Source organism: Dendrobates tinctorius, unplaced genomic scaffold (assembly GCF_039654945.1).
Source record: "Dendrobates tinctorius isolate UK_male_01 unplaced genomic scaffold, ASM3965494v1 ptg000084l, whole genome shotgun sequence".
Taxonomy (NCBI): Eukaryota; Metazoa; Chordata; class Amphibia; order Anura; family Dendrobatidae; genus Dendrobates; species Dendrobates tinctorius.
This window is the reverse complement of record NW_027361752.1, coordinates 43,130,592-43,143,841: the sequence shown is the minus strand read 5'-3', so window position 1 is coordinate 43,143,841 and position 13,250 is coordinate 43,130,592. Positions and strand designations below refer to the sequence as shown.

Here is a 13,250-nt window from a genome sequence, read left to right as displayed (position 1 = left end):
TGTTAGCCTTGACATACAGTAATGATGAGCAGTGTAGATGTGAATCCAGCTCTGAGGTCACATAAAATAAAAGAAAGCAGCAGCACAATATATCTGTCTGCCTATGTCAGCTTTCTCCCATCCCCTCCTCTATCCATAAATGTAAGAAGCTGTAATCAGATCCTTCAACGAGCTTTGACCAAGATGGATTTTAGCAGTTTTTAAGAGTGAATGATCAATTAAAGTTTTCAGAGTGAAAGTTGAGAAGTGGCTCATAAGTGGAGAAAGATGCACAATAAATATTCTCTTAAAGGGGACATGTCAGTCACTATTGATTGAAGGATGGTGAATTCTGACAGTCATGATTAATGTTTTCTTCTTTGTCAGGGATTTTGAAATTTGGGAATCCGTAAAAAACATAAGGACAGGGAGGATTCTTCTTTAAGATGCTGAGTGGTCAGAGTATATTCTTTTAGCTTACACAGTGAAAATGATTTCTACTACTGTTATTTATTAATGATTTTATGGCGGACTTTGTATTTTATCCACTCGCTGCCTGCAATAAACGGTTTATTCATCGAGTCAATGTGTATTGAGGCTCAGCCGACATTATGAGCACAGTATCTCGCTGCATTTAGCCCTGACAGGTAAAGTGCTGCGCTTATTCATGAAATATAGAAATCACCCAATGAAACGCATACAATGGGAATATTTCATGATATCACCGGCTACATCCAATCTAGCCAAGGCTATATATATTCATAAGAGTCGATCAGTGCAATTTTCATAATGGAGAAGTTAACGCAGACAAGAAGAAGGTAAAAGGTTTTCCTATGTAAATGTATTCACATCGCTTTGTGCAAACCCTCCGCCGCGCATTAATGGTGCTGGCGCTGGGATCAAATCATTAAATTGTTTACAACATTCAATAAAAAAAAAAATTCTGAAGCTGAGATTCCTGGGTCAGCGGACTCCCCTTGGATCAAAGGAAGTTATGAAATCCCTGGGTGAGCCGGCACTGACACCAGCTGGCTTCAAAACCTTTCACCATTTAACTTTTATTTAAAAGCAAAATTATAAAGGCTGCGGGGCACAGGAGACTGTGGCACAGGAGACGGGGGGCACAGGAGACAGGGGGGCACAGGAGACAGCGGGGCACAGGAGACAGCGGGGCACAGGAGACAGGGGGGCACAGGAGACAGCGGGGCACAGGAGACAGCGGGGCACAGGAGACAGCGGGGCACAGGAGACAGCGGGGCACAGGAGACAGCGGGGCACAGGAGACAGCGGGGCACAGGAGACAGCGGGGCACAGGAGACAGCGGGGCACAGGAGACAGCGGGGCACAGGAGACAGCGGGGCACAGGAGACAGCGGGGCACAGGAGACAGCGGGGCACAGGAGACAGCGGGGCACAGGAGACAGCGGGGCACAGGAGACAGCGGGGCACAGGAGACAGCGGGGCACAGGAGACAGCGGGGCACAGGAGACAGCGGGGCACAGGAGACAGCGGGGCACAGGAGACAGCGGGGCACAGGAGACAGCGGGGCACAGGAGACAGCGGGGCACAGGAGACAGGGGGCACAGGAGACAGGGGGCACAGGAGACAGCGGGGCACAGGAGACAGGGGGCACAGGAGACAGCGTGCACAGGAGACAGCGTGCACAGGAGACAGCGTGCACAGGAGACAGCGTGCACAGGAGACAGCGTGCACAGGAGACAGCGTGCACAGGAGACAGCGTGCACAGGAGACAGCGTGCACAGGAGACAGCGTGCACAGGAGACAGCGTGCACAGGAGACAGCGTGCACAGGAGACAGCGTGCACAGGAGACAGCGTGCACAGGAGACAGCGTGCACAGGAGACAGCGTGCACAGGAGACAGCGTGCACAGGAGACAGCGTGCACAGGAGACAGCGTGCACAGGAGACAGCGTGCACAGGAGACAGCGTGCACAGGAGACAGCGTGCACAGGAGACAGCGTGCACAGGAGACAGCGTGCACAGGAGACAGCGTGCACAGGAGACAGCGTGCACAGGAGACAGCGTGCACAGGAGACAGCGTGCACAGGAGACAGCGTGCACAGGAGACAGCGTGCACAGGAGACAGCGTGCACAGGAGACAGCGTGCACAGGAGACAGCGTGCACAGGAGACAGCGTGCACAGGAGACAGCGTGCACAGGAGACAGCGGGGCACAGGAAACAGCGGGGCACAGGAAACAGCGGGGCACAGGAAACAGCGGGGCACAGGAGACAAGGGGCACAGGAGACAAGGGGCACAGGAGACAAGGGGCACAGGAGACAAGGGGCACAGGAGACAAGGGGCACAGGAGACAAGGGGCACAGGAGACAAGGGGCACAGGAGACAAGGGGCACAGGAGACAAGGGGCACAGGAGACAAGGGGCACAGGAGACAAGGGGCACAGGAGACGGGGGGCACAGGAGGCAAAGGAGACGGGGGAGCACAGGAGACAGGGGGCACAGGAGGCAAAGGAGACAGGGCTCAGAGGAGACAGGGGTCACAGGAGACAAGGGGCACAGGAGACAGAGGGCACAGGAGACAGCGGGGCACAGGAGACAGCGGGGCACAGGAGACGGGGGGCGCACAGGAGACAAGGGGCACAGGAGACAAGGGGCACAGGAGACGGGGGGCACAGGAGGCAAAGGAGACGGGGGGGCACAGGAGACAGGGGGCACAGGAGGCAAAGGAGACAGGGCTCAGAGGAGACAGAGGGCACAGGAGACAGCGGGGCACAGGAGACAGCGGGGCACAAGAGACAGCGGGGCACAAGAGACGGGGGGCACAAGAGACGGGGGGCACAGGAGACGGGGGGCACAGGAGACGGGGGGCACAGGAGACAGGGGGCACAGGAGACAGGGGGCACAGGAGACAGGGGGCACAGGAGACAGGGGGCACAGGAGACAGGGGGCACAGGAGACAGGGGGCACAGGAGACAGGGGGCACAGGAGACAGGGGGCACAGGAGACAGGGGGCACAGGAGACAGGGGGCACAGGAGACAGGGGGCACAGGAGACAGGGGGCACAGGAGACAGGGGGCACAGGAGACAGGGGGCACAGGAGACAGGGGGCACAGGAGACAGGGGGCACAGGAGACAGGGGGCACAGGAGACAAGGCGCACAGGAAACAAGGGGCACCGGAGGCAGGGGGCACAGGAGACAGGGGGCACAGGAGACAGGGGGCACAGAAGACAAGGCGCACAGGAAACAAGGGGCACCGGAGGCACAGGAGACGGGGCACAGAAGACAAGGGGTGCAGGAGACATGGGGCACAGAAGACACGGGGCACAGGAGACACGGGGCACAGGAGACACGGGGCACAGGAGACAGAAGGGCACATTAGACATGGGCATCAGGGCTGTAGGTAGATTCACATGAGAGCTGACCGAAACGGCAGTTACAGCTGTATGTATTTTTATATATCTATATATATATATCTCATTTGGTGTGATTTTGTTCTGAATTGTTGGGATAGTTCCGGCAAGTTTCGGACAATTGGCATATACAGATTGTATTACTTCCTGTGCGTAGCACCTGTTGAGTCATAACTTAGATATTCCCTAACAAGCATCTGGTTCATTACCAAGCCGCTCTAGGGACCCTGAGCCACTGGCATTAATCCCAGCTAGTTAAGCCGGGTTATAGCACAGAACGGTACAGTAATCAGTACTGGCAGCAGTTCTTAGCAGACTGACACTAGTAGAGGGTTATGGCTGTGCCCATGCCGTCTCCATGACAAACCCATTGGCCATTCTGTGAGAATGATCCCCTGCAATGATAGACAATGGGAGCCAAGTGAAGATGAAAGGTTTAAAGATGTTAATGTAGGCAGCAATTTATGTCTAGGCTCCGTTACCCTCTACCTTTGTTGCAAAAAGGTTTTGTTTTTTTACTTAAATTTATTTATTTGTGGCTAAAATTCATGTTTGCAATTGATTTTAACTAAAAATTTTGCACCGTTTGGCTTTTATAGACTCTGTTTCCCTAAAAATGTAATTTTGATGTGGCCTGTATTTATAATTCAGCTGAGTGGAGCTCAGAAATAGATAAGAGTTAAAAACTACTCGTCAGATCGAGTTCACTAGTGGATCCTCAGTTTACTCATTCTGCAGTGAGCAGTAGACAGTGCAGCACAGTGGCATTATAGTGAAAAAGGTGCAAAATCTGTAATGAAAACCAATCGCAAAGACCCGGTAATATGCAATTAAATAAGTAAATAAATATGTGAGCAGTAAAAGTTACACACGTCTGTCAAAAAAAAGAAAAAAAAAATAGAAAATTATAGTTTAAAAAAATGATGAGAACTAATTAACAATAAAAAAAAAAAAGTTCAATCATTGAGCCTTATCACAAGTATAATTTATTAGGATAAAGCCAATGTAAAATATCCCACGACCTCAGCTTCAAGGAACGTAACCAGGCAAAACTGCCTGAGTGGGCGGAGCATGATAAAGTCCTGGCTCATGCCCCACCCCCTTCAGGTCCTGCACTAGTCACAAGGAAATATTAGTTTTGTCCCTTTAATTGCCCTGTTAAACAGTGTCACTTACAAAATATGTATAATTCTATAACACGTAGATTTCTATATGATCGTTGTATTCTTTTTACTAAAAATTGAGCCATAACATCTCCCTTTAAGGGCTCAAACAGCTCACAGATATAATTATTCATTTAACTTCAGGACATCTTGACAGTTCTGCCTCCACGACGCACAAAGTGCCTATTTATACAGTTCCTCGGGCCTTAATAACTGGAGTCTTAAGTGATATCCTGGCAGCGGTGTCTGTAAAGGAAAATGGAATGAAAATCCTGAATACCTTTTCCATGCCGTCCTCCTTCAGGCTGATAATATCCAAATCAAAATCTCTTCTCAAGCCGTCCGTTCTATTGAAGGTGATCCGACCTGTCAAACCGTCCCACCGAGCCTGGGGACAGATAGACAAGAGGAGATATATGAAGGCAGCCGACGATCCATCAACATCTTACCGCACAGAAATCTCTGGAAGAATGGACGATCCTACAGAGAAATCCACGGGTGGCGACTTGCACATACGTGTACATTTATCATACCGATATCGAACCAATATACAGATGGAAACCTGTCGACTAAAACCCGAGCCATTTCCGTTTTGGCGTTTGTTTTTCCCTCCCCTTCTTCCCAGAGCCATAGCATTCTGATTTTTGTTTTTTTGTGGGCCGAGTTGTACTTTTGAATGAAACAAATTGGTTTTAACATATCGTGTACTGGAAAACGGGAAAAAATTCCACGTGCGGTGAAATTGCGAAAAAAGTGCAACCCCACAGTTGTTGTTTTTTTTTTCTTTTACCATGTCCACTAAATGCTAAAACTGACCCGACATTATGATTCTCCAGGTCATTACGAGTTCATAGACACCAAACATGTCCAGGTTCTTTTTTATTTAAGTGTTCAAAAAAAAAAATTCACAAATTGCGCCATTTTCCGATACTCATGGCGTCTCCATTTTTTGTGATCTCGGGTTGGGTGAGGGCTTATTTTTTGCGCGCCGAGCTGATGTTTTTAATGATACCATTTTGGTGCAGATACGATCTTTTGATCGCCCGGCATTGCATTTTAATGCAATGTTGCAACGACCAAAAAAACGTAATTTTGACTTTTTTCTCGCTACGCCTTTTGGCGATCGGGTCAATTCTTTTTTTATATTGATAGATTGGGTGATTCTGAAAGCGACGATACCAAATATGTGTAGGTTTGATTTTTTTTAAATTGTTTTATTTTGAATGGGGCGAAAGGGGGTGATTTGAACTTTTATGTATTTTTTAGAAAAAAATTTTTTTTACTTTCTGCATGCTTCAATAGTCTCCATGGGAGACCAGAAACTGCCATAACCCGATCAGCTCTGCTACATACAGGCGATGATCAGATCGCCTCTGTGTTTAGCAAAATGTTCATCTTACTATGAACGCCGACCACCGGGCGGCGCTCATAGCAATCCGGCAATGACAACCACAGAGGTCTGCTGGAGACATCTGGTTGTCATGACAAGCCATAAGCGACCCGCGTTTCCGGCGAGATCACATTAAATGCCGCTGTCAGAGACAGCGGCATTTAACAGGATAACAGTTGCAGGTGGATCGTGATTCCATCCGCAGCTGTTACAGGCACATGTCAGCTGTATAGATCAGCTGAGGTGCCCGGAAAGCTACAGCCTCAGCTCCAGAGCCCTCACCAAACAGGGGGAGTCCGACATCGGCGTACTATTAAGCCCGATGTCGGAAAGGGGTTAAATTGTACTACTATTTTGTGCCTACAATGTGGCTCCAATACAGACCTACGTGTCTCTAAAATCTGACTACAAACACGTGTAGTCAGATTTTGCAATCATACTCATTTCCATCATCTTGTATCTTCTCAATAACTATCAGACAGATAGAAGGGAGTCTGATTCCAGGATTAGACTACACGGTGTCGGCAGATGGAGACACACACTGTGCGCACACGACCTGTAGACACAAAATAGTAGGCGTTATTTTATCAAATTTTTGGCAAAGCAGCTTAAAGGGGTTATTCACTACAAAGATATCCTTACGAGAGGTCATCAATATCACATGGTCGAGGGTTCGACGCTGAGATTTCAGGAGCCAAGGCCGATCTCACCTCAGATCACATTCACTTCAATGGGTCACTGCACTGTGTACGGAGCTGTGGCATTTGTGAACTTTTAGCTACCAGAGCACCAGCTATCAGGAGAATGCTGGGGGTGTCAGACCCCCACCGATCCAGTTTTGCTGATATCATAAGGAAGCCAAAAATGCCAAAATTAAAAAGTTTATCCAGGATTATTTTTTTTAATGTGTGCCTAAAAAATAACAGGCAGGTAGTTGCTAACTATCTGCCTGTTCTCTCCAGTGGTGGCTCAGGGCCGTCATTGACTGCTCCTACCGTTGGTTCAGCTTCATCTCGTCATCAGAGCGGCTCTTCTTCCTCCAGGCTGCTCTGTCGACAGACCGTGATTGAAGATGCTATGCTGACTGACAGCCAGCTCCCCGCAGTTGCCGGCTGTCAGTCAGTATGTCATGCCCCGTCAACAGAGCAGAGCGGAAAAGAAGCCGCTGCTCTCTCGATAGGACGTCAGTGGAAGCCACTGAATCTACGGCAGGAGCGGTCTATAATTGCTCTTTGCCGGCAGAGATTGAAGCCAAGCACAACAGGCAGGTAGGTAGCAACTACATACATGCCTGAGAGCTTTTAGACCCATAGTAAAAAAAAAATTCCTGGATAAAGTCCTTAATAAGCTAGAAAATCTGGGTGCCAAGACCACTCCTCCTCCTGCAGCAGAAAACACTATGATCAATAGAGAGACCCTAAAAGTGGCTGCAAGGGTCTGGTTGTGTACACAGTTTCCCCCAAATTACTTAAAGGGAAGCGATCATCAGAAAAATACCTATTCCTTAAATTAGCTTTTTGTATTACATTTGGTTTCTAAAACATTTTTGCCACTTTTTTTTTGTTTTTCTTCTATATCAGAATCTGTATTAAAATATAAGTCTTGCGATTCTTATACTGGCCACTGGGGCTATTTTACACTCTAACTTCCTGTAGTTTCAGGAAACAACACATGTACATTAGCCACATTGAACAGACTCAGACTCTATGGCCTGTATTGAAGCATCTAATAAGCATGATCTATTGTGATTAGTGGACACTCTGTTATCAGCTCTGTATAGAAGTGCTACCTGTCATTGTACAGAAGGAGAAGGTGAGCTGTGACATCACCTATTGTGAATGGTGGATCCTGTGTTATCTACTGAATACAGAGGTGTTATCAGTCATTGTACAGGAGGAGGTGAGCTGTGACATCATCTATTGTGAATGGTGGATCCTGTGTTATCTACTGTATATAGAGGTGTTATCAGTCATTGTACAGGAGGAAGAGGTGAGCTGTAACATCTTATATTGTGAATGGTGGATCCTGTGTTATCTACTGTATATAGGTGTGATTTGTCATTGTACAGGGGAGGAGGTGAGCTGTAATATCACCTATCGTGATTGATGTGTTTTCAGCTATCTATAAAACTGTTACCTGTCATTATAATATGTCTCTGATGATAATGAGACTACGGAAAACTCTTTCTGAAAGGACAGGATGTACAAGTCTCAGAAAAGCCCCAGTGGCCAGTGCAAAAATAGTAAGATTATTAATTTTTGACACACACAAAAAAAAAAATTGCTAAATTTTTTTTTAGAATAAAATACACGAACATAAAACCTGATTTAAATAATAGCCCATTTTCTGATGATAAAAAAAGTCTAAACCCAAAGGGAAAGCAAAGTATTTTACAGAAAGATGAAAAAAGTGAACTAAGACTTAAAATTCCATGAAAAAAACACTGTGATAAAAGTGAAGAAATATCACAAAAAGTCGAGCTTTACTTCCCAGCAGCACAAGCATAACGCTAATCATAATATATAGCGCTAAAGCTCCAATAACTCACCTCCTTAATGAGGTTCATAAATCGCGGTCCAAATCTCCACGGCTTGTGACGGTGACATTGCAGAGAGCTGACAGTCAGCTGGGCAGCTCGTTGCGTTGCGACTGCGACCATATAGACGGCGTCGTACATCAAGGCGGCATCTGTCTGTATTAAGCAGAGAGGCAGACTGCATTTTATTACAACACTCATGACCGGCCAACAGTTACTACTGCCAATCTTCACATGCAATTTCCCTGGAGGTTAAAACTTGTCAAGCGCAGAATTACAGACCAAGAAAGTTCTATATCGGCACGTCATTTGGAAATTAGTCTACAAGTCAGAGAAACTATGCTGCGAGTAAAGAGGTGCAGCACAAGAGAAGTCTTTCAAATGGGAAAGCCAAGCTGAGGTTTCAATCTGGAGTAACCTGCCATTCTTAATGATTACCTCCTCTAACTCCTGTCTGCTGGACTTCTCTCGTGCTGCACCATTTCTGTAGAACTCACTACCCCCAGATCATAAGACAGGCTCCTTCCATGGATATTGTAAGCTCATGTGGACCGGGTCTGATACACTTTAAAATAGCATTCAAAGAGAACTTGAAGATGCTTTTGATGTGGATCTTGAAGCTGATCCTTAGCCTAAGTTAACTTAAAGGTTTTTGACATGGATATGAAAGTAAATGGCTGCACATTGTTGGAAAAATTTCTCAAGTGGGGTAACATAGGGCTCTGTCCTGGGTCCTGTATTGTTCAACATCTTTATCAACGATTTAGATGAAGGAATTGAGGGTAAACTTATTAAATTTGCTGATGACACAAAGCTAGGAGGGATAGCTAATACTAGAGAAGAGAGAGAGGATTCAAAAAGATATAAATAAACTGGAGCAGTGGGCATCAACTAACAGAATGGTTTTAACAGGGAAAAATGCAAAGTACTACATCTGGGCAATAAAAATGAAAAAAGCATATACAGAATGGGAGGAATAGGGCTAAGCAACAGCACATGTGAAAAAGACTTGGGTATACTAATAGATCACAGACTGAATATGAGTCAACAGTGTGATGCAGCAGCAAAAAAAAGGCAAATGCAATTCTAGGATGTATTAACAGAAGCATACAGTCTAGATCACGTGAAGTCATTATTTCCCTCTACTCCTCTTTGGTCAGACCTCATCTGGAATACTGTGTCCAGTTTTGGGCGCCACATTTTAAAAAAGACATCAACAAACTGGAGCAAGTTCAGAAAAGAGCGACCAGAATGGTGACCGGTCTGCAAACCCTGTCTTATGAGGAAAGGTTGCAGGATTTGGGAATGTTTAGTTTGCAAAAGAGAAGACTGAGAGGAGACTTAATAGCTGTCTACAAATATCTAAAGGGCTGTCACATTGTAGAAGGATCAACTTTATTCTCATTTGCACAAGGAAAGACTAGAAGCAATGGGATGAAACTGAATGGGAGGAGACACAGATTAGAAATCAGAAAAAACTTTTTGACAGTTAGAGTGATCAATGAGTGGAACAGGCTGCCACGAGAAGTGGTGAGTTCTCCTTCAATAGAAGACTTCAAACAGAGGCTGGACAAAACTGTCTGGGATGACCCAGGCGGTCCCTTCCAACTCTAACATTCTATGATTCCATTCTATGACTCTATGGTTTCTGCTCCAAAATCCTCACAAAAACTTCAGCAAAAACCCGTTGAATAAATATCCTTTTCATATCAATGGCAAAACACTCATGCAAGTGCACACGACGATGCTTTTTTTTCAATTCTTAAGGATTTTCTACTTTGAAGATAAAAATAATGCTACAAATTTGACTATTAAACCAATAGCAGCAGAAAAAAATCCACAAATACAAAAAAACACCAAAAAAGCACAAAAATACTTGTTTTTGAAGTGTTTTTTTTAACGTGAATTTTTCAGCCAAAATAATTCACAGAAAAAAAAAAAGTGCAATCATACCCTTATAGTGGACACATTGCTGTTTATTTCCTACATGACAATTATTTTTATTTTTTTTAGAGAGCAAAAATATGTTAATCGTTGAAGCTTTTCTGCTTGAAAAAAATGTAACAAATGAAACAACTCAAACAAAAATGGCCCAGAACTAAAATCTGCATCAGAAAATAGCACAAAAACACTCCAAATTTTTTATTTATTTTTTCTGGCTTGCCAGTCTAGATTTTGTATTCATAAATGTGGAATTTGAGGAGGTGATCTGTCACAAAATCTACATCAACAAACATTTCTAATACTCTTTTTTTGAAGAAGATCCTCTTTAAAATCTAGGTAAAGAGACCCTCACTTTGAACATACCAATAGGATTTTGGTGTGGATTTTTACTACTGAAATCCATGTAAAAAAAAAAATAAAAGAACAAAGTATTTTGGCGTGTTTTCTTTTTCTGCTAATTTGGTTCATGGGGTGATTTTTTTTTCACTATTTCTATTGATTCATTCATAATTTTTGGAACTTTTTTTTGCAGAGACATCTCAAGAGTCAACAAGTAGAGAAAAAAACGGCGGCATGTCAACCATCGGGGTATGGTTTAAAAAAAATGCACATCAATAATGCCTATAAAATAAAGTTTTTGTGTGTGTGTTTTTATATGACCTTTTTATGTATGGGAAGTTTTCCTGATTCAGTATAATTACATTTCTAACATTATTTTTCAAGTAAAAAGGCCTGTAGAATTGGTGTGTTGTTGTTTCTTTTGGCTATGTGCACACGGAGTCTTTTTGGATTAGAAAGTGAACGGAAACTCTCGGAAATCCTCCTCCAAAACTCAAAACCTTGAAGTATCAGGTTCAGATTTTGCTCAATTTCTGTTCCAAAATTTCCTTGATAAACTCAGTGTGCACAGAGCTCTATATTGTTTTCTCATTAAAGACTTTTTCAATCCGCTATTTAGAAGTTTGGAGTAAAATTTGCTCTAAAATCCACATAAAAAACGTTTATTTTTTTCCATTGGAATAGAGACCTTTTCAAGCAGTTTTTCACTTAGAGTTTGGAGTAGAATCATTTTCAAAATCCTCCTAAAAAAACCCCTCTATGTGAACAGATCCCGATCTTGTACCACAACCACTTTTCAGAGCCACAAATAGGTCCATCTGGGTGTTTTATGGGATTTTTTGTCTGAATGAAGTCAGCTGCAATACCAGACACTCACCACAAACAAGTGGGGGCGCTGTTTTCTGACCAATGTTTTCCTAATCTCATAAAACCCTACCGATCTCTTCTGCATCTGTGATTTCTCTTTAATTCCTAAGCCGATTCATAAGGAAAGTTTTCCCGCACGTCCGCTGCTGGACTAAGACAGCCGGCTGCTACAACACCGCACTCGCCTTGCTTTCAAGGTTGTATTTAACAGAGGAAGACTATAAAATATGAGCTGTGGACGTTACGAGTGTCTGACAAATATATAAGTGGACCTGAGTGTGTCAACAAACTAGACCTTAAGTGAAAATTATGTCTGCGGGCGTGACACGAGAGAAAAAGATAGCGGATGTCACCGGAGGCCGCTTAGATCAAGGGTACAACGTCGCCAGAGACACCTTTACGTGGAGAGAATATGAGAAACCCAAAAGAAGTGTGGAAATATAAACACTTTACACAGCTATCTTCTTCCAAAAGAGTAAAGTGAAGGTGCTGAAATCCCAGTGATCACCAAAACGAAGGAGGCCTCTCCGATGCGGAATATGGTATCTACAGCCCAACGAGGGGCTTCAGGTTTAGGACCACCACCGATTGAGACTTTTAACTTATCTTTGTGACATGTTAAAAGTCTTAACTTGAAATTTTTCCTAATTTTTGTTAAGAAGAAAAAATATCGAAAACTTAGTCATTGATAGTCCAGTGCTCTATGACTTAGAGGGAGTGTTCGACACTCACCCTAAACGAGTTTTGTTGCCTTCTCACCCTCAAAAATGGAAAAACTAAAATTGGACCTCCAGATGTTATTAGAGTCCATGCACTAGGTCAGGATGAGACTTTACCTTTTTAGAAAAGCCTGCAGCAAAATTTAAATTGGGACCCCATCTTTTGCCAAATCCCCTTTTTCTTGCCTATTCCATCTTTTGTTGGAGAAGGATCTCGTGACTTTCTTATCGCTCTTCACTTTTTCTCTTGCTTACGTTGCTGTAATAGGGTACAAGGACTTAGGGCCCCATTTACATTAACTAATTGGGGCCATTAAATGACCACTGCCTACACCCAGGTCAACCGGCAGTCGTTTAGTCATCTTTTTAGCCTTAGAGCAATTTTTCCTTAGACAGATCGCTAATTCGATTGGTGTATCGGTAGCAAATTACCTGTTTAAACAGAACAATGTGCTGCCGCGAACGATGACTTTTGAGCTTAACATCTTACACAATTACTGCAGTGCGCAGGCGCCGGGAAAGGTCAGAGAGACCCAGCGCCTGCGCACTGCAGTACTTTCCTCTTCCCTCAACAGGGCAGATAAGTACGCCTGTGCAGGAGCGCGATGCCGGGGAGCAATGAAGCAAGAAGGAGGGTGGCATTGCAAGAAGATGGGAGGTTCCGGCGACAACCCCTCGGGCCGCTCTCCCAGGTGACTATAATAAAACTTATTTTTCCTATCTTGCAGGTCAGATCGGGTGCTGTCGATAAGCCCTGAAAGGCGATGGCCGCAGCTTATATTGGCCAAAACTGCTGACCAGTTCCCTTTAATATCTGAAGCAAAACTTGTATCGAGGCACCCCTGCCATTTATAGCTCCGACTACCTCTTTTTGGCATCCTCCAAACACACATTCTGGTTCTAATATGGCCAGTAAAAAGGGGG

At 44.6% G+C, this 13,250-nt stretch overlaps 1 protein-coding gene across 10 annotated transcripts in view; it reads right to left on the bottom strand.

Moving 5' to 3' along the window:
* GRIK1 (glutamate ionotropic receptor kainate type subunit 1) overlaps positions 1-13,250 on the bottom strand; it is a 437,138-nt gene that overhangs the window by 129,679 nt on the left and 294,209 nt on the right. For all 10 annotated transcript variants that reach the window (XR_012233956.1, XM_073584576.1, XM_073584579.1 and 7 more), the window contains exons 7-8: positions 8,470-8,613; positions 4,812-4,919 (exon numbers count right to left, since the gene is read on the bottom strand). Coding sequence is in view for 9 of the 10 variants with exons in the window: in XM_073584576.1 (XP_073440677.1) it covers positions 4,812-4,919; positions 8,470-8,613 (252 nt within the window). In the remaining variant the exon portion in view is untranslated. The remainder of the gene's footprint in view (positions 1-4,811; positions 4,920-8,469; positions 8,614-13,250) is intronic.